The sequence below is a fragment of the Triticum dicoccoides genome, chromosome 3A (assembly GCF_002162155.2).
Source record: "Triticum dicoccoides isolate Atlit2015 ecotype Zavitan chromosome 3A, WEW_v2.0, whole genome shotgun sequence".
In the NCBI taxonomy this organism is placed as follows: Eukaryota; Viridiplantae; Streptophyta; class Magnoliopsida; order Poales; family Poaceae; genus Triticum; species Triticum dicoccoides.
Genome location: NC_041384.1, coordinates 764708650 through 764730788, shown reverse-complemented (window position 1 = coordinate 764730788; position 22139 = coordinate 764708650). Strand labels below are relative to the sequence as shown.

Genomic DNA, 22139 nt, shown 5'->3' with positions numbered 1-22139 from the left:
AAATCCCTGAGGGTTTCAAACCCGTGAACATCGAATCATATGATGGCACAACAGATCCTGCGGTATGGATCGAGGATTATCTCCTTCATATCCACATGGCCCGCGGCGATGGTCTACACACCATCAAATACCTCCCGCTCAAACTTAAGGGACCGGCCCGACATTGGCTTAACAGCTTGCCAGCAGATTCAATCGGTTCTTGGGAGGACCTGGAAGCCACATTTCTCGACAATTTCCAGGGTACCTATGTGCGACCACCGGATGCCGATGATCTAAGCCACATAATTCAGTAGCCAGAGGAATCGGCCAGGCAATTCTGGACATGGTTCCTAACAAAGAAAAACCAAATAGTCGACTGTCCGTATGCAGAGGCCCTAGCGGCCTTCAAGCATAATATCTGCGACGAGTGGCTTGCCCGGCACCTTGGACAGGAAAAGCCGAAATCTATGGCAGCCCTCACGACACTCATGACCTGCTTTTGCGCGGGAGAAGACAGCTGGCTAGCTCGCAGCAACAACTTAACCAAGAACCTTGGTAATTCGGATACCAAGGACAAAAGTGGCAGGTCACGTCGGAACAAGCAAAAGCGCCGCGTTAACAGCGACAGCAACGAGGATACGACAGTCAATGCCGGATTCAGAGGCTACAAATCCGGTCAGCGGAAAAAGCCATTCAAAAGGAATACTCAGGGCCCATCCAGTTTGGACCGAATACTCGACCGCTTGTACCAGATACATGGCACCCCCGAAAAGCCAGCCAATCACACCAACAGGGATTGTTGGGTGTTCAAGCAGGCAGGCAAGTTAAATGCCGAAAATAGAGACAAGGGGCTGCGTAGCAACGACGAGGAGGAGCCCATACCACCGAACAACAGTGGACAAAAGGGTTTCCCCCCACAAGTGCGGATGGTGAACATGATATACGCAACCCACATCCCCAAAAGGGAGCGGAAGCGTGCATTACGGGACGTATATGCGATGGAGCCAGTCGCCCCAAAGTTCAACCCATGGTCCTCTTGCCCGATCACCTTTGATCGAAGGGACCACCCCACTAGCATCCGTCATGGCGGGTTCGCCGCATTGGTTCTAGACCTAATTATTGATGGATTTCATCTCACAAGAGTCCTTATGGACGGCGGCAGCAGCTTGAACCTGCTTTACCAGGATACAGTGCAGAAAATGGGCATAGATCCCTCGAGGATTAAGCCCACCAAAACGACCTTTAAAGGCGTCATACCAGGTGTAGAGGCCAACTATACAGGCTCAGTCACACTTGAAGTGGTCTTCGGATCCCCGGATAATTTCCGAAGCGAGGAGTTAATCTTCGACATAGTCCCGTTCCACAGTGGCTATCACGCACTGCTCGGGCGAACCACATTTGCAAAGTTCAATGCGGTACCGCACTACGCATACCTCAAGCTCAAGATGACAGGCCCTCGAGGAGTAATCATGGTCAATGGAAACACCGAACGCTCCCTCCGAAGGGAGGAGCACACGGCGGCCCTCGCCGCGGAAGTTCAAAGCAGCCTCTCTAGGCAGTTCTCCAGTCCGGCCGTTAAAAGGCCGGACACTGTCAAGCGCGCCCGGAGTAACCTACAACAAGACCACCTGGCACGTTCTGAGCAGGCGTAGCAATGCGGCCCCAACCCCAGCCCTCGCGAAATAGCGAAACCAGTGCTTCGCGTACATAACTACGCTCTTGAAATACCATGGGCACAGGGGGAGGGGCACCATCACGGCACGCCCACAACACGACATAAACCGCACTAGGGGCTGCCGAATTCTTTTTTTATTTTTCTCTTACTTTCAGGACTCCATACTTCGGACGACCTGTTCGGCAATCCAACTGCCGCACAAACGATGCAAGATCCAGGAAAGCAGACAAGCCATGCCGCATTATGGAACTCCCAGGTGGTCTCTATTACGAGCAGTATACCTGTTTTGCATACAATTCCAATGCCGCATTCCATGTAGATTTTTTCCTTTGCACGTACAATCTGCATGTATGATTTTTTTTGAGCATCATGTATGATTTATTGTCATCTACTAGGTCACGTCCTGGTATAGTCTATCGTTCAGTTAATCCTAGCCGTAAATTCGAGATCTAACAGCTTAATTAATTCTAATGATGTGGATTAATGTGGAGACTCCGTTGGTGCTTCCAATTAGTAAATATATATATATAAGAAAGATAAAAGATAAGATATAAGATATAATATAAGGGGACGCGGCTAGCCAGCAACCGTTGGCTGGCTAGCGGTCCGCACACACCCTAAAACTAGTAGTGGACCTCTCCCCGGATCAAGCTGGCAAACCCAAAAAGGAAAGAAACGGTCCCCTTACGCACATGGCCCCAGGGGTGAGTCTGTCACAATATTAACTACTGCTCCCCCTACTGACAGTAGCCTGCCTTAGGCTCACGCTGATCCACCAAATCGTCCTTCCCTTTCCCAGTCGCAGACCCCCAAACCTCCCCTTCTTCATCTGTTCCTCTCCTGCATTGCCACAACTGTTGCCCCCGTTTTGGTGCCCATGGACCTGAGAGTTGAGCTTCCATCTTGTTGTGCTTTTTTTGACTGTCTTTTTCCGCGACGCGCCTTCTGCAATCGTGGGCCGGCCCATGAAGCCGCCGCTGTAGGCGCAACTTCCCTTGAGCGGCGCTGAAGGCGCCCAATAAGAGGTCCTTGTCCAGCCATCATCTTTTTTTAAGTGGGGCCATAGTCATATTTTTTTAAGTGGGGCCATAGTCTTTTGATTAGGACTAGGAGTCCAGGTTGTAACCGTCTTCATTTGCCTTTCCATGTAGATTTTTTCCTTTGCACGTACAATCTGCATGTATGATTTTTTTAGCATCATGTATGATTTATTGTCATCTACTAGGTCATGTCCTGGTATAGTCTATCGTTCAGTTAATCCTAGCCGTAAATTCAAGATCTGACAGCTTAATTAATTCCAATGATGTGGATTAATATGGAGGCTCCGTTGGTGCTTCCAATTAGTATATATATATATATATATATATATATATATATATATAAAGAAAGATATAAGATAAGATATAAGATATAATATAAGGGGACGCGGCTAGCCAGCAACCGTTGGCTGGCTAGCGGTCCAGAGCACACACCCTAAAACTAGTAGTGGACCTCTCCCCAGATCAAGCTGGCACACCCAAAAAGGAAAGAAACGGTCCCCTTATGCACATGGCCCCAGGGGTGAGTCTGTCACAATATTAACTACTGCTCCCCCTACTGACAGTAGCCTGCCTTAGGCTCACGCTGATCCACCAAATCGTCCTTTCCTTTCCCAGTCACAGACCCCCAAACCTCCCCTTCTTCATATGTTCCTCTCCTGCATTGCCACAACTGTTGCCCCCGTTTTGGTGCCCATGGACCTGAGAGGTGAGCTTCCATCTTGTTATGCTTTTTTTGACTGTCTTTTTCCGCGACGCGCCTTCTGCGATCGTGGGCCGGCCCATGAAGCCCCCGCTGCGGGTGCAACTTCCCTTGAGAGGCGCTGAAGGCGCCCAATAAGAGGTCCCTGTCCAGCCATCATCTTTTTTTAAGTGGGGCCATAGTCATCTTTTTTTAAGTGGGGCCATAGTCTTTTGATTAGGACTAAGAGTCCAGGTTGTAACTGTCTTCTTTTGCCTTTTCATGTAGATTTTTTCCTTTGTACGTACAATCTGCATTTATGATTTTTTTGAGCATCATGTATGATTTATTGTCATCTACTAGGTCACGTCCTGGTATAGTCTATTGTTCAGTTAATCCTAGCCGTAAATTCGAGATCTGACAGCTTAATTAATTCTAATGATGTGGATTAATGTGGAGGCTCCGTTGGTGCTTCCAATTAGTAAATATAAGAAAGATATAAGATATAATATAAGGGGACGCGGCTAGCCAGCAACCGTTGGCTGGCTAGCGGTCCAGAGCACACACCCTAAAACTAGTAGTGGACCTCTCCTCGGATCAAGCTGGCAAACCCAAAAAGGAAAGAAACGGTCCCCTTACGCACATGGCCCCAGGGGTGAGTTTGTCACAATATTAACTACTGCTCCCCCTACTGACATTAGCCTGTCTTAGGCTCACGCTGATCCACCAAATCGTCCTTCCCTTTCCCAGTCGCAGACCCCCAAACCTCCCCTTCTTCATATGTTCCTCTCCTGCATTGCCACAACTGTTGCCCCCGTTTTGGTGCCCATGGACCTGAGAGGTGAGCTTCCATCTTGTTGTGCCCTCTCAGATGCTTCTCTTGTACAAATGCCTGTGGAATGAAGGATTTATTAATGAAGGAATATACAACAACATGGCAGTTAATGTTTGTGAGACTGTAAAAAAGAACCACTGAGACATTATGCATGCAAAATAATGTGTTTTTTTGGGCAGGTTGGTATGATGTGCACGCAAGTCTGGAATGATTTCCAGGCAACTCATGCTGAAAACACAGGGAAACCCCTCTCTTGAAATTACTATTCTAGTTTATGCTTGGATTTTTTGCAAGTATCTGCAGAGTGTTGTAGGTTGCGCGAGGCAGTTCTTTTGGTTGATCTTCAAGCTTGTCAAAGCTTTTGGGCAAGTTGTGTATATGTGTAGGCAATCAGGGAGAATAAAATGCAGACAACTCATGTTTCTTGTGTGGGAGAAAACTAAATGAAGGAAAAAGGAGGTCTTGAAAGTTACAAGGTTTGGCTTTTACTAGTGAATTCAGCATGAGTTGGCCCATATTATATGATAGCCCATAAGAGATTAGGGGATGGGCCGAAAGGGAAGAGAAAAATAACCCAGCAAATACACAGTCTCGACTCGTGCACGGCCGCAATAACCGCCAGGCACACAGCCGCTGCGCCGTCCCTGATTCCCCTGGTGACTGCTCTGCGCTCCTGCCGATCTCGCCGCCTGGCTTACTGCCTCGCCGGCGACTCTGGCAGCCTCGCCCCACCCAGCCGTCAGCCAGCAGTCGTCTAGTCCGCACTTGGCAGTTGATGCCCGGCAGCCGGCGTTGTGCAGCTGCAACAAGCCAATAGCCAGGTACCCTGCCTGATTTGAGATACGTTTGATGAGATTTCTTCCCATTCCCGAATTTATGTTTGTTTGATGAGATTTCTTCCCATTCCCGAATTTATGTTTACTCATTGCTCATCGTGCTTCCACCTACCAGTACTGCTCATTATGAATTTAGGCTTGCTGTGCTCCTTTGTAAATTGTAATGTATTACTAGAGAATAGGTTACTAGTACTTTCTATTAAATTGTTTCAATTTGGGTTCATGCTTTAAATCCATATATCGCATCTTGAGCTGTACTTCCCCGGAATGTTTTAATTTGGGTCAAACAGTTGATACACTGTTCTCATTTTTTGAATTAATAAAAGTTATTGTCATACTTAAGAACAGAATGCTCCATGAATGAGCTGAAATGTGGAAGAATGAACACATGCACATATTCTTCTTTGAACTTTTCAAGGCATGTAGACTTCTTTTATGCAAAATTAAGACTTGCTCGGGAAATTTCAATATGTTTGTACGTAGGACCATATTAATGAATATCTATTATGCTATATATATAGGTACATTAATTAGTGCATTGGCGTATCATAATTGTATTAGGGTGGACCACCCTGTTTCAAAATCCTAGATCCGCCACTGGCGCCGCCAGCCGCCATGAACTGCTCTGCTCCACATCCGCCGGAGAAAAGATTGATAGGGGCCGCCGCCGGCCATTGCTCGTACGTACTACTAGTGCTAGGTACTCTGCACTCTCTTTTGCTTCCCTTATTATTATTATTATTATTATTATTATTATGAGTTGTACTTTTTCAGTTGAGTTAGATGCGCTAGGTAGCTAGAATTGACATGCCATGCTACTTTTGCTATGGAAACAAGCCATTCACAAATGGTCTCCCCCTCCCGCAGGAAGATATTCATATTAGAATTGCAATTGCAATACAAGTCCTGACTTGAGGGAAAACAAATGTCAAATGGCACCATAAAATAGCATACAGCGTTTTGACTGATCCTCACTTGTTTGCTAGTACTCCCCTCAAAAGAAAACAAAAAATACTCGCCAAACACGGGCGGCAACGTTATATATTTATTCAGGTCTTGCGTTTTTACCCGGCCGTGCGCTGAAGCTAAGCATTTGACACCACATGTCACCTTCTTCTGTAGCAAGGACTGATTAATACCAAGAATCTGCCATGCATGCTGTGAAATTGGTTCAGCCAGAATCTTAGCCTTTTCTCCTCCATTTGTTCCTTCCCGTTAGACGACGATCTACATATAAAAAATAAACAAGGGAAGCACTAGCTGGTTAGCGGGTAACAGCTACAGGATGGCTTAATTTTGACAAGATCGCATGAAAATACGAGCACAAACAACATATCTGGAAATCCACATTATTAAGAGAAGAGAATAATAATTAGGGAATAGCAGTTACCATATCCCGGAGGTAGTAGTTAAAGCGGCCTCTCTTGTGAGGCTGCTTTATGTCCTCCATCTTTGGACATTCCTCAATAGTCACCGTCCTCAGTTGTGCGATTGCCCCTGCTCCGCCGATTGACACAAGGTCTGGACATTCTGTAATACGTAGTTGCTGGAGTGATTTGCTCCATACCTTTTCTGGAATGACCGTTATACCCGGACATCTCTCCAGCGTCAGTGAGACAAGGGATGTGAGGTTCTCCAGGCAGCTGGGAACACATGCACACATATCCCCACTGTCACTTAACTCGAGCCACTCGAGGGAAGATGGGAACACCAATCCGCTTGGCCATCTGATGCTGGGGCATCCGCTAATCTTCAACTCACGCAGAGAGGATAAACTCCCAATTTCAACAGGCAGCGACACTAACCTTCTGCAATATTCAAACTCTATCTTCTGAATGACAGGTAGATATTCTTCTGACAGGAGGTTATGAATGGCTGACAGCTCTTCACATAAGACAATATGTAGGTAAGTAAGGGATGAGAATACTCTGCCACAAACTGAAAGGTTGGTAAACACCTGTCCGATACTTCTAAGAGATGGACAAACTGAAATTTCCAACTCCCGCAGAGCTGGAAGATTCCAGTTCTCTAGTTGGATGCAAGTGACGCCATCACATGTTAGCTTAAAATTGGCGAGAGAGCAGCACTCTATATTGTCGCCGAGATTCCCAAAGCTGAAGCTATTTCCTCTGAATGGTTCAGCAGTAAAACGACCCAGCACGAGCCTCTTGAGAGAGGGGGCCACCAAACATTGGGAGTTGATGCTTGGACACTTACGAACCACCAATTCCTCAAGGCAATGGAAACCCACAAAACTTCCAGCCGATGCCAAGCTTTCACAATTCTCTATTGTTATCTTGTTGATGGCTGGAATATAAGCTGGCTGTATGAGTTGTTCAAGGCTAGATAACTTTTGGCACAAAGTTATAGTGAGCTCTGTCATGGACGGGAAAATACCAGTGGTGTCTTTGTTGCTGCTGTCAACTGGCAGCTCCACAGGCATCTCGTTTTGGTCGTCTATCCGCTGTGATAATGATGTGCCCTCTGCCAAGAACATGCTCTCTAGTTCATCACACCTATCAAGTATCAGTGATGCCAAGCTTGGCAGGTTTTGTGGCCCAAACCAGCTTGGAAGAGATACGCCTCCGTAGCCCTGGAGGTGCAGAGACATGAGACCAGTGGGAGGTTCTAAAGCTTGAAGCACTTGTCTATCATCATTGTCTCTCTTTTCACGTTGGTACCAACCCCAGCTCAGTTCCAGGCTGTTGAGACGTTGCTTATTCTTCAATTCCACCTCTGCTGCCTGATTCTTGCTCATCTTGCCGAGGTTACGTAAGCGCAAACCTTTAACATCTGACACATTCTTTATCAATCCAAGTCCCAATCCTTGCCAATCGGCCAAATCAATGTCTAGGACACACCCTGGAGAATAGTCAAATCCGTGCGATTTAAATCTCCTTAAACTGATCAAATTACTGAAGTCGCCGCGCATGGTTTCAAGCTTGCAATCCCTGGCATATACAATCTGCAGACTATAGAGGTGACAGAATGCCGAAGGAACGCTGTTCAAAGAACAAGCTCCCGTGATTTCAAGGTACCGAAGATGCTTCAAGTTGCCAATGCTATCTGGTAACTCATTTGTAGAGCCACAACACATCACACGCAAACGATGAAGGCCGCTGCACCAATGGTCTATTACAGCAGATATATCTTTAGTCCCAAAAACTTCATCAAAAAGTAGGGTGCGCAGCTTTGTGTGCTTGCACAGGCTCAACAAGCTGGCATGGTCAATGCCTTCCCTTATGATGAAGCAGTCATTCTTCATCTGCCATGTCATGAAGCAGTCATTCTGGAATATTGAGAGATGACGAACATCTGGAGGAACTTTTCCAAAGTCAGCCTTTTCTCTTATGATGAAGCAGTCATTCTTTGAAACTAGTTTTGCCATGTCATGCAGCAGATGAGGGATTCTGTATGCCTCACCATAGAAACGGGATTTTTCAAAGAATGACTCGTTCACAAGTTCATCAAAGTACTGACAACTAATATCTTTAGCTGGAGTGTCACCTTTAGGATCCACAAAACCTTCGGCCACCCAAATTTCAGCTAAGACATGCTTTTCAAATCTGTAATCCTTGGGGTACACAGCACAGAATGCGAAACATCTCCTCAAACGGAGTGGTAAATACATGTAGCTCAGCTGAAGAGAAGGCAAAATGTCAGTCTTCTCTTGTTTCAACTCCCACAGTTCACGCCCCAATACATCATTCCAATGTGATGCACGGAGGTCCATTCTTAAGAGGGGTCCAACACTTTTGGCAGCTAAAGGAGAACCCTTCAACTTAGGAAGTATGCTCTTACCAATGTGTTCTAAATTGGGATCATAGTTAGAACTCTCGGACCCAAATATGCATTGTTTGAAGAAATTCCAAAAGGCATCATCCTCCTTCAAACCATGCAATGTAAAGGGATTCATTGTGCAGACCTTATGAGCAACCATAGGAGATCTAGTAGTGACCAACATCAAACATTCCCGTCCAATGTTTTTTAAGGGTGCACAAAATATATTCCAATATTTGCTGTCTTCCTTGAAAGCATCACCCCACAGGCCATCAAGGATAATCAAGACCTTTTTGTCCCTCACGTGTTCATAAAGAGCATCCTGAAGAGTACCCAAGTCATCTGATGTTGGCCTTTCTCCCGAGCAGTATTCTAAGGCCTGCTTAGTCAACCTCATAGCATCAAAGTCATCCGACACACTAATCCAAATTATCAGGTCGAAGTTAGACCTTATATATGAATGATTGCAAACATGTTGGGCCAAACAGGTCTTACCAACACCCCCAATTCCAACTATTGTCAAAACATGAAGACCTGGTATTTTTGATTCATCATTATCTTTGTTTTCCGACTGGGCATCACTACTTTTTTTAGGTTTGCTAAGCAACCTCATAACCTGCTTCATCTCCTTGTCGCGGCCAAATATTTTTGTCTCGTTTAGCAAACAGGTGGTCTCTAGCCTGACTGATTTGTCAAACCGTTTTCTAGCTTCATGCAAGCCCATCTTCTCCAGCTGATTCGAAAGATTTTCCAGCTTATCTTGGATACATTGGACTTTCTCGTTGAAGCTGCCTGTAATGACATCGTTAAAGAAATCACTGAAAGGGCATTGGTTTGCATTGCCCTCCACTGTCACCTTTAGCTCGTACCATTTGAACTCATCAAGAAGGTCTTCGGCATCATACAGTGCATCCTTCAAATTTGGAAGGAGCTCAACCACATAATCTTCGTGGCTACTCCACTCTGCTCGATCAAGGAGGGCATACATTTTGGGCAGAGTGTCCCTAAGACCTTGTAGCCGTTCCTCCAACTCCAATAATTCACCCTGAAGTTCTTGCTCCCTTGAACCAATTAATCCAGAATATTGAGAGGAAATAGCAGATTTGGCCCACTGAAATAATTTGACAAACTGACAGATGCCACTGGTTGTCATCTGGGGTTCAACAACCATGTCTTCAACATAATCGAAGTGTGTTTCTGCCCTATTTTCAATATAGCCAGTTTCTGTCTTCACTTTTGAAGTCATGTCAGAACCTGCAACGTCAATTCAGCGAGCTATCATCATAACGTACCTCAACAAAAAACTAACAATACAAGAAACATGGATTTTAAATATTCACAAAGCTGTAGCCAACCCATGGGGGGACTCAGCACTGTAAAAAAGCCTTTCGGCTATTGAATATGAACCAAGACATTCAGAGCTTTCAACTCATACAATCTAAGCTCATAACTAGACAACTGAAGCCTTCTAATATGCTTAAACGGAGGCCTAAGAAGACTACAGCGAAACACATAGGCAGGAACCTTATCCCCTCCCGCGTTGCTCCCGCGGGCGACGGGGAGGGCGGCCGCACCACCGCCGCCAGCGCACCCCTCCTCCCTCGCCGCCGCCAGAGGCGGGGTCGGGCGAAGCTCGGTCGCCGTCGGCGGCGGCGGGGCCCCTCTCATCTCTTCGCGCGGGGTGGCTGGCGCGGGCCGACGGCCCCAGACCTGGTGGTGGCGCTTCTGTGGGGCTCCACCGCACGGCGTCGCATCGGCGCTGGTGGTGGCGTGCGGGTGCGGTGCCGGCGTGACGGGCCACACCCTGGTGGTGCACGGCCGGTGTGGTGAAGACGGGCTGCCAGATCCAGACGCGGTGGGTGCGGGCTGCGGGCGGTCGTCTTCGCAGTGGTGGTCTGCTGGCGGAGGTGGCGGCGCAGCGGTGTGGGTCTCGCCCTTTCTCTCCTCTGGTCTCGGTCGGGGGCTGGAGGCGGGCTGGGGCTGCTGGTGGTGGATGTGTGCCGGCCGGATCTGGCGCTTTTTTTCCGACGAGCGGCGTGGGTTGGGGCAGCGGCCCGGTGTGGGGCTGCTCCGGCTGTGGGCGGCGGCGGCGGCGAGGTGGCTCGACTCTCTTGGCATGGCTGCTTCCTTTCGCTGCGTCCGCATCATGGCAGTTCGGCGGGTCGGCTGCGGCTGGTTTTCCGGCGTCGGCTCGTTTGTAGGCGGCCCGTTTCAACCTTCAGTCCCTTTCATCGTCGTTGGGTCGCTACCGTCGTCGAAGGTTCGCCCTCCCCCGGTTACGGTCTATCGCTCGTCTCGCGCTCGTTAGCAGGACTGAACTCGTCTCGCACCTGGCAGTAGGACCGACCTCGTCTCGCTCCCGGCAGCAAGACCGACCTCGTCTCTCGCCCGACAACAGGATAAGTCGATAGAGGCGTTGGGGGCAGCCTAGGGGTGCGAAAGGCGGGTCCTTTCCGCCCACATCTTTGGTTGGGGTAGCGGTGGGTCTCGAGTGAGGTGGTGTCCGGGTCTTGGATGTCGGGGGCAGCGGCCCTGGTGGTGGTTCCGCGGTGCTCATGGGCAAAGCCTGCGGCTAGGTGCTGCCCGATGGCCATGGTCATGTGGATGGTGTGATCGCCGGGGTGTGGCGTTCGGTGGTGGTGATTGTTGGCCGGGGTGAAAACCTGTTCTATCTTCGGATAGACCGGCGGCGGCGAAGCTCGTTCCCTTCTTGAAGGCGTCGTCGTGGCTCTCATTGCCCATCGTGTTGCTCCAGGAAAAACTCTGATCCTCGGGTCGGGCGGTGACGGTGCTCCGGTGTTTGAAGGCGCCGCCTTGGAGCCCACGGTTCGTTGTATGTGGCTTCATCTCTTCGCGATGGCGTGTTCACGGTTGAGGACCCCGGTTGCTCTTGTAGCGCTAGGGTTATTGATGCGCTCAACGCCTATGTATCCTGCCTTGGGTGTGTGCATGTGTACTGTTGGCGGGTGTTTGTACCGGGTTGTCGAGAATCTTTGCTTTATATATAAAGCGGGCGAAAGCCTTTTTCGGCAATACGCTTAAACTCCCAACGCGTACAAATCGTCCAGCAAAAGTTGAAGTGGCTAGAGGAGTTACCATGCCTAATATCTGAACCGTCCATTCGAGATCCAGCGGTTATGAACAAAAGTATTCAGGTTTGTACTGATAGTGGTTTGCTGAAGAAGAAAGACAAGTAGACTACAGCAAATAGGAGGAAGTGCACTTATGGAATTCTTTGTGCACAATGGCAGACAACTTTGAAGGGAAAAGACATTCGGTTGGAAGGAAAGGGAAAAGACATGCAAAATTGAATATGGTTACCTGAATCAGGCACATGTGAAGAGGACCCTGGTGAGTTACACATCCTGATAAAAAAAATTATTTAGCTCCATTAAACAAGTTGAAAAAAATATGAGTAGACTTAAACGTTGTTAGAAACTTAAACGTTGAAGTAAACGAGAAGAAGGACGATGAGGAGGCCATATTTATATTTGGAAGAACGAGTGATTTGTACCTGATATCAGATAGTTTTTTCTCATCTTCCCATCCAGCAGGCTGCCAGTTCATGTCAGTCCGGTTACTCATAGGAGATGATGGCATCCAGTGCTCAATGTTCTTATCTTCTAGGATATCAAATTTTGTCTGTAGCTTATCCTCAATACTTTCAGTCTTCATAGGAGATGATGGCGTGCATTGTTCGATGTGCATATCTTCTGGAATATCAAACTTTGTCTCTAGCTTATCGTCAATATTTTTGGTTTGTATTTTCAGTTTCAGCACCCCATGTGCCATTTCTCCATGACCGTAGGTGAATGTCTCTGCCTTAACTTCAGTTTTTATCTCCAGTTTAAGCTTTTTCTCAGCACCTGCATCGTCAATTCAGCGTTACTCAGAATCTAGGAAACAGTACACTTTGCCTCACAATGTATTCCTATATATTAGACACGCTTCAAAAACAGTTCAGTACAGTTTTTGTAAAATAATTATCATTATCCGTGAGATGACAGCGTGAAGTATTCATGTCCATATCTTTTGGAATAACAGACCTTGTCTCTAGCTTATCATCAATATTTTCGGTTTCTATTTTCAGCTTTGATACCCTATGGGCCATTTCTTTACGACCGTAGGCGAATGTCTCTGCCTTTACTTTAATACTACCATCAGTTTCTATCCCCAGTTTAACTTTTCTTTTCTCAGCACCTGCATCATCAATTCAGCGAAATCTTTCGTCCACCAAACACTCAGAATCAAGCAAACTGTACACCTTGTCTCACAATGCATTCGCACAGGCTTAAAAATAGTACAGAACAGTTTCTATAAACTAATCATCATTATTAGTAAACAGAATCATGAGAGCATGAGAAAAAAGAAGCACAAGGTATCCCGAACAGGAAAGCAAAAAAGAGCTAAAAGAAAAGAAATGCATGCATTAAGAAATAGGAAGAACCAAAGTTGGCTCAAAAGGGTTGGAGGGAATGAACTACAAAATGATGTATGATTATTACCTTGCACAGGCACACAGGAAGAGGATCCCAGTAAATTAACCGTCCTTTTTGACCAGGGAAACGTAGACATCCTGATCATGACAACCATATAGGGCCGTTACAAAATAATAATTTTGTAGTACAAGAGCAGGGGGAGGAGCACATGGATGACAGTTTGGGAGTCGAAGTATCGGAGGAGAAAGAGTTTATAGAATGGTAAATTTTTAGTACCTGGTATCATCAGCTTGTTTCTTCTTATCTTCCATTTTGATTGTCCCTTTGCTTGTTGTTGTGTGTCCATGAAAAATAGGGTCGATCAACTGCTCGTCGATTATAGGATTGCTTGAATGATTGCTAATTATGGTTCTGAATGTATATCTTACATCGGTATCTGAAACCCAAATATGTGCAATGATCTCTTTTAAGCCTGGCAGGTGCTCGATGCTGATAGTCGCAGTACCGTGCCGTTCTGCTTCGTGGGCGTTGAAACACAGGCTAAGATTCCGGAGGCAAGGCATTGAACCCGCTTCAAATTTCAGCCAAGGCACAGGGCACCTGAATTCAAAGGACTTGAGAACTAGAAATCCGCCCTTGTCGAAGACGATCATTTCGACCGGAGTGTTCCACACATGCAGCGAGAGAGCCGAGAGGGCTTCCAAATTTTGGAGGATACGAATATCTTCCATGGATATCGCTCTAACGGCAATCTTTAGACTGGAGAGTCTGCCAAGTCCACCAATATCCGATGGGATAACAAGTACTGGTGTATCCACTTCCAGGTGTTGCAGATCTCCAAACTGGGCTGGAACTGGCAGTTTGACGGCGGCATTACATTCAATCTTCAGATATCTCAGTGCAAGTAATTTACTAATTCCAGAGAGCTCAAATGTGGCATCACCTTGATCATCCCAAACATGTAGAACTAACACTTGAAGAAGCTTATACTCCTCGATGAAATCTGCGCATCCACAGAATCCAAAAAATGCAAGCGATCGAACTTCAGATGCCATGATTCCCGCTGGTATACGTGCGCTCCTTGCACCTCCGAATTGTACAGACAGACGATGAACCTTGGGAGGAAGACCTATAGCTGGTTGAAAATAGTCCACAACAATGATGAAGTTCTCCTCAACTGATTTCTTCACAATAAGATCGTATACCATGTGGTGAAGTGTACATGACAACACCCCGAGGTAATTGTCTACCACTTGGATCATTCCTCTACTGACAAGCTCATCAAAATACCCCCCTGCAACTTCCTCTTTGTTTTGTCCTTCCTCTATAATACCTTCAACAATCCACTGCTTGGCCAAGTCATCCTTAGTGACTGTGCAGCCCTCTGGATACAGAACAAGATACAGCAAGCATGTCTTCAGTTGAGGGGTAAGATTATTGTATATAAGGTTTAGAACTTGTTTTATCCCTTCAGGAGTAGGATTTGCCCTCAGAGTGGAAGGCAAAGAATCTCGAATGTCCATCCATTCCTGGAGGTTTTGTTTGCTTGGTGCTGGCAACATGCTGGCTATATTTACAATTGATAACGGTAAACCACCACATTTCTCAATAATTTCGTATGAAACCTCTCCGAAGTCCTTCGGAAGACCGACTTCAGATTTGGAGCCAAACATACTGAAAAATAATTCTTGTGATTGACCATGTTTGAGAGGTTTTATCTCAGACAAGTACTTTGACTGATAGCTACAGCATGCTGAAGCTACATCTTCAAATTGGGTGGTTGCTATTATTCTACTGTGGCAACCATTATCTGGAAAAGCACGCCTAATAATATCCCAGACTGAAGCACTCCATAGATCATCAATTATGATTAAGTACCTGCACAAATTTAGGGAAATCCCATAAGAATAAAACAAAGATAGTAAATAGACATCTTATTCAAGAGACAACATAGACTACAAATAAGTAGTGTCATTGGAGGTTGAAACCCTGGCCATTGCATCGAAAATGCACACAACCATGTTTATTAAATTATTCAACAAATGCCTGACAAAAAGATACATCAAACAAACCAAAGCCACCAATCCACACCTATGGATTTGGTCAAAGCCCTATGGGTTGGATGGCCGAAATTAGAGGTATCCACGTATTAATTGATGGGAAACCCTATTTTTCTGAGGGGGCACCCTTTGGTGCCAAAGTTGCAGCCCCATAGCCGCCATCTATAGAGGAGAAAACATATCTCCAGGAAAGGGACGAGGAAGGAGGAGGGGGGCCCGTTCCCTCTCACCACAGCCGTGTCCGAAGGCGAGCACTACTCCCCGAAACAAATCCCTAGCATTTCGACGGGCTGCGAAAGATTGCCCGCGATGATCTCGTTCACGGCTACCATACATCAAGCACGCCACCGAGTTGTGTGATGCGTGTCTTGCTGGGAAGCAGAGACGTCTGCCATTTCCCGAGAAGGCACGATACCGGGCAAAGAAGCCCACGACGCTGGTCCACGGGGAACTCTGTGGCCCGATCACCCCGGCAACGCCAGACGGGTATTGCTACATCCTGTTGCTCATCCACGATGGTGACACGGACTCTAGGAAGAGCACCTCCGGCGTGGTGTTCTTCCTCCGAAGCAGTCTCGTCAACTGGAATCGGTGAGGCAGAAGGTTGTCGCAACTTCTTCGTGCAAGCCGGAGTACATCATGGTTGCTGGCATGTCAACGACCGATGAGCAGAAGGAGGACATCCTAACAAAGGATCTTGTTGTGTCCAGTCTCTGGAGCTGCGCGGCAAGGCTAGGATTGTCAACGTCCAAACTCTTCGACATGGTTGATTGAAGATTGTTGAGTAAACCCCCTCTCCAAGCTTAGAGCAGTCAAGTCAAAAGGGCTGGTAAGTCAAGGATAACCTGCCACATGTGGCGAGATAAGATGACATGCTTTCAATGCATGTCAGGATCGGATACGATAGTTGTACAAAGCAGTGCGGCTTGGACTTTAAGAACATCTCCATTCGTTCGGGCCCCCAGAGGCTTGAAATAGGGCCGCCCGGGGGCACGCCAGCTGAAAAGTCGGTGTGGGGGCGATCGGTTCCCAGCCGTCGCCCCAGGCTCCGTTTTTAAAAGTTTTCTAAAAACGTACTCGGCCAAAATTCGGCCAAACACAACACAGATTCGGCAAAATTTAGGCGTTTCATCATTTTTTAATATTGAAAACATAATTTAAAACAAAATAAACAACTACTACTACTGCAGCACCGCCGCCGCCCGCCGCGCCGCCTAAGGCTGAAGAGCTTGCCGAAGGCGCTGTAGTCCTCCTCCTCCTCCTTCTTCACACCGCCGCGTCCCTGTTGCACCCCTGCCCTGGGTCGCCTTGGCGGACGGGTTTGGCTGGTGGCAGTGCCTCGTCGTCGCTGTCCTGGAGGACGATGACGCCGCCCTCGTCGCGGCCGCGGCGCCAAGTGGCGCCCATGAGGAATCAATGGAAGGCTGACCGGTGGTAGTCTTGGCATTGATTCCCCGCGGGAAAATGAAGCGACGAGGAAGATGAGACACGGCTGGTCGCTGACTCGGCGGGTCCATCGGGCTTTCGCGCCAAAAATGTTTCCCCCGGCGCCCTCGGGGGCCCCTCAGCGCACCGGGTTCAACCTGGGTCCACTGGCGCCAATTTCGGACCGTTTTTTAAGCGTCAGCGATAAAAAAGGGCCTGGGGGGGGGGGGGCGAGTGGAGATGCTCTAAGATCCATGTTCACACAAGTAGTACTGTTTGTAGTGCATGTTATGTGCAACCGATAGTCGACTTTGTAATCCCTTTGTTGTAAGTAAGCCAGTTCTTAAGGAAGAAACCATTTAGTTTTATAGTTTTAAAGCTTAGTACTACTTGTGCAAGTGTACATGTTTGTATGTGAGTGAATCTACGCTGGTCAGTGCTCCCCTAGCACTCATAATGTAGGACCCCTAGCACTCACAGTGCACCCCTGGCACATTAGTTTGCGCCAACACTAGCTGGACGACCTCGATGTCCTTGTGTGGCCGAGATGAGAAGGAAGGAGGTGGATCAATGATAGGTGGGACCCATGTCCACCTCGGTAAATCTTACATGTAGACAATGCCACGTTGACCCGGTAGGTGGGCCCAACCCGCCGGTTTCGCTGTCTTGGCCACCTCAAACAGTCATCAGTTCTACCAGTTTTGTGTAATCTATCTAATATACTTTGTTCCTTAAGTTTAGAGGCCTCTTAATCAATTGAGGTCTTCAATTTAAAATTAGCCCACTCGATTTTGATCAGGTCGACAATTTCTTAATGAGCTCTCTCATTCTATTTTTTAAAATTCGCTACACTCCCTAATATTGAAGCAGTCCCATTTGATTAAGGTATTTAATTTTGGATTTAGCCCACATTTTGACCGGGTCAACATTTTTCCCAAATCAATCGACAATAACCGACATATGGAAACGTATCAACCCCACGCACACTTTCGCCACCTAGAGAAACAAACCAAACATGTCATGCTGTAATACAAGTATAGTACATGGAGCCATCAACGTAGAACATTTTCTCACAAAAGTATGGTTTGATTGGCAGATAAACTAGAATCACATGGCAAAAGGCCCATTGAAAACACCGCTTTATAAATAAAAATAAAATACACTCCATCATTTCTCCAACTCGCCAAACGAAATATTACATCAGTTCTAAAATATAAGGTGTATTAGATTTTTTGAAAAGTCAAATTTCTTTAACATTGACAAAGTTCAAAGCCAAACATACCGACATCCACAATATTAAATAAATAAACTACTCCCTATGTAAATAAATATGAGAGCGTTTACTTTAGTTATCTAAACGCTCTTATATTTGTTTACGGAGGGGTACTAAAATTCATTTCATTGAATCGAATGACACCGATTTGATATTATTGATATTGATATATTTCTCTACAAATAATCAAACATAAAGAGGTTTGTCTTTTCAGAAACTAATGCATCTAATATTTTGAAATAAAGGGAGTAAAGAAATTATGAAAACCCAATAACATCAACAGCACGGCAAAGCGCATCCAACTCTTCTAGTTTACTCTAATCCTGTATTGGTTTTTTTTTGCGGGGAAATCCTATAGTTTTTTGTATGACGTGCAAACGGGTCTGACTAGCTCATGGCGTGGCTACGGAAGTGAGGTGTTTTGGTTTCTTGAAAACCTAAATTTAAAGATAGGTTGTGAGAAAATATATTACATAGGTACATACATACCTTTTGTGTCGCAGATGGAGTTGGATATTTGCGATAAGGTCCTGCGCATCCAAACATCGAGCAGGAGGCTGAGAAGAAGGAGAAGAAAAGTCGGGCGGGGATTGAATATGTATCTGTGTGAAAATGGTGGTTAGAAGCCTCCTCATGTCCGGGTTCCGAGACACCTTGGCAAAAGCCCGGCAATGGAATTGCTCACAGGTCTGGACATGGTGGTATATCCTCTTGGCGAGTGTGGTCTTGCCAACACCCTCAAGCCCAACCAGAGATACAACCGTGAGCTGTTGCCCCTCGTCCTTGCGCCAAATCAAATTTCCAAGATTATCCAAGCGGCCGCCATCAATCAGTTCCGGGAAAATAACTGATTGAAGCCGACGTCCTATAGACGGAGGACATTTTGGCTTGTTGATGATGCACTGCTGCTGGTCAAATCCGTACCTTTCCCTTCTCTTGTTGGCATGCATCACCCGAGCCTCAAGCATCTGGAATTCAAACTGGGCATTTTCCTGCTTCTCTTCTGGTGTGAGGCGATGGTCATCGTCTTGCTTGGAAATAAACGGGGCATCATCCAAGTAGTTTTTGGTGTCATAACAAAGCTCCCGGACCTCGCTCATCCAGCACCTGGCCGTGAAGCTCAGAGGTTCCGCTGCCTCCGACTGATGCATGAGGGAGATGCATAAAACCTCCAGATTGTTTGCGAGCATCTGAATCTCATCCTTGCTAACCACGTTGGCTACAGTGGTCAGCGAGCGGAGTTGCTGGATGACGGGGCCAGCAGGGCCCAAGGTAGCAGTAACAGGAAAACCCTCGAGCCAAGCACAAGAAGAATCATCCATCTCCGTGTCTGGATCATCCATCTTGGATGGCCTCAAGTCAAGCCCATCATGCATCCTGAAAGATGGAACTCCGTGCAGTTAGTGCCAACGATTCGATTGCGAGCGTATGAAAGCAAAGAGAGTGTTACCTGGCAGAGAGAAGTCAGCTAGTTCTTCTCATTAGGTCGACGGACGAAATCACCTAGCTTAGAGTGAACGAATTGGTTTTTGAGGCTCAAACCAAGATTGAAGGTGCATGCTGCACTCTAGGCCTCATGATGAGCAGCGTAGCCACCGGTTTGACCTCTCCCCGGCCCACCCGCCGGTTTACACTCTAACCACTCAACTTGTATGGAATCACAAGAAAGAAAGAAATGCATAAAAGCACTGCAACTTTACGAAATTTATAATCGCCGGCCTACAGCATACATATACAGTACTAGTTAAGAACCCCCGCTTGTTCTTGCAAATTAAATTACACTCTTATTAACTCTTTACTGGTCCCTTTTAGATCTGTACGCACGCTTAAGTTTTTTTTTTGAGGAAGTACGCACGCTTAAGTTGTCCTTGAGCATTGAGGTCCATGCATGATATGAGAGTTCGCCATTTCCCACTCATGTACACCACCACCTGCAGCCACGGAGCACTCCAATAGGCAAATTGAGAGAGATGGAGGCCATTGCGTTTGGTGCCTTCTTCAATACCATCTTGCCCAAGCTTCGGGAAAAGCTTAAAGACTCTAAGCGAGACAAGATTGCCATCAACGCTAACATTCAAGATTTCAAGAGTGAGGCTGAAGCGGTGCAATCACAACTTGAAGATGGCTACTCCCGGCAAGAAGGTGACAAAGCCAGGCTGATGAGGATCGATCGGCGACTCAAACTCTTGTGTCAAGATACGCAGGACTGCATACACCAGTTCCTGCAAAAGCAAAAGGGATCTATGGAGAGCTGCACCGAGTTCGCAACCAAGATCCAGGGATTCAACGACAATGTCCAGAAGCTACACGAGGAAGTCAAGACATGCATCGCTTCACGAAAAGGGCCACGCCAACCTTCTGAGCGGTATGTTCCTTCCGACAAGGCCGTGGGCATGTTGGAGCGCCTCGCTGAGCTGCAGGAGCTTGTACAGCTAACCGGCAGGCAAGAGGCGCCCAAGGTGATCTCCATCGTTGGCTTCAGTGGCCTAGGCAAGACCCTTCTTGCCAAACAATTCTATTCCAGTGAAGCCGGCATGAAATTTCCTCATCGGGCATGGGTTCCTTCGGCTGGCACCCATGAGGAGGTTGTCAAGAACATACTCCTGGATATTGACCCTCAAGGCAACCATGACGAGGATGCCATGGACCTCCAGCGCCTCTGCGTCAGCCTGCAGGATTTCCTAAGGGGCAAAGAGTAAGCCCTCATATACTTCTTCAGTAGACTAATTAATTTCCTTTGTGTTTTTCTCTTGTTGGGAAAAAGCATTGCTCACCGGTTTAACTAATGAAATGACAAGTTCTTTCAACTATTGCATTTTTCATATGGACATTTAGTGAAAAATGTAACCTTGCCATTATTTCTAAATAAATACAATATTTAATATGATTGACAAGAAAATCTTGCAAAGCACCTCGTGCATTAAAATGGTTACAGAAGATGCTTATATATTGTGACGAAACAATTCAACAAGCCAGGAGACCATGTGGTATTATTTTTCTCCACTCCAAAGGAACCTTGCTCTAAATGTGTCAAATTCTTCATAACACCCTTAGATATTTTCTAGAAAGAAAGCATGCATAATGGCACACTGGTTAATGAAGTGTTAATTACAGCTTTCCTCGACCGAAAGAAAGATTTTTGTCTTTCCAACAATTCAGTGTGTTCTCTACTTTTTTAACTGTTGCATTCTAATCACTATTTCTGATTCTTTTAACGTCCTCTACAGGCCTACCTAGATACTTCATAGGTAGTTCTACTTTGCAAGTGAAAACTTCCTCATATAAGTAGAGTTTATCTTTGACATGACGAAAACACATCCCCTCACTTTTATTAGCTTCTGGCCAGACATTTGCACAAAAGGCACATAAGGAACTTCAAATTTCTCGCTTGTTCCAAGGCAAAGTGTAGAGGCAATACTATGCCATTTGCATATTGCAGTATGGCCACTCTTCCTTCTACTAAATGATTTGCCATTCCAGTGGTCAGTCCTTGTCTAACTCCTATGTCTACAAATGATAGATAGTGCATAAAGAGCATATTTGTCTAATTTCTCCATTTACCTGAATTCCACCTTACTTTATAAGAAAAAAAGTCATGCTCCATCCATTCGATTTGCCGAGAAATCATTTCATTTATAGCACTTCCAAAAGGAAAGGACATTTGATTTTCCCAAAAGCTTTCTCAAAATCAATTTGAAGAGCACTCCATAACATATCTTTTATGTAGGTCATTCGGGGTTTCGTGTAATAACAGTACTCTCTCTAATATACATACCTTGGAGAAAAGCGGTCTGAGAAACCCTAATAACACTCTTTACAATCCTAATCAACCTATTAACCAACACTTCAGGAATAATTTTAATGAAAAAATTCAAAATACAAATGTGGATGTACTTTTGAATTATATCACCATTTTTCCTGTAGGGGTCATGGTAATATCACAAAGTCTTAGTCTACAGTTATCTATGTTTTTTACATGAAACTCATCTAGCAGCCTAAGCAGATCATGATGAACATTCCAAACATTCTGGTAAAGTAACATTGACTAACATTATACCTACTTCCATTGCAAACCAGTGGCGTTGGCAGGATTGCATAATTTGGATGTTGAGGGTAGG

General features: G+C 46.2%; 2 protein-coding genes across 2 annotated transcripts in view; one reads left to right on the top strand and one right to left on the bottom strand.

Moving 5' to 3' along the window:
* Positions 1-5892: 5892 nt before the first annotated feature.
* On the bottom strand, positions 5893-19602 carry LOC119270807. Its single transcript, XM_037552864.1, has 8 exons — positions 19472-19602; positions 18511-19398; positions 13540-15141; positions 13330-13400; positions 12339-12690; positions 12146-12189; positions 6435-10078; positions 5893-6271 (listed from the first exon to the last, which is right to left on the bottom strand). The coding sequence occupies exons 2-8, from the start codon at positions 19395-19397 to the stop codon at positions 6260-6262; spliced, it is 6612 nt and encodes a 2203-aa protein (XP_037408761.1). The 5' UTR covers position 19398; positions 19472-19602; the 3' UTR covers positions 5893-6259.
* Positions 19603-19937: 335 nt separating this feature from the next.
* The window catches only part of LOC119273739 (disease resistance protein RGA4-like), a 5385-nt gene continuing 3183 nt past the window's right edge, over positions 19938-22139 (top strand). The window contains exon 1 of the mRNA XM_037554804.1: positions 19938-20716. Coding sequence (XP_037410701.1) covers positions 19992-20716 — 725 coding nt within the window. The 5' untranslated portion in view covers positions 19938-19991. The remainder of the gene's footprint in view (positions 20717-22139) is intronic.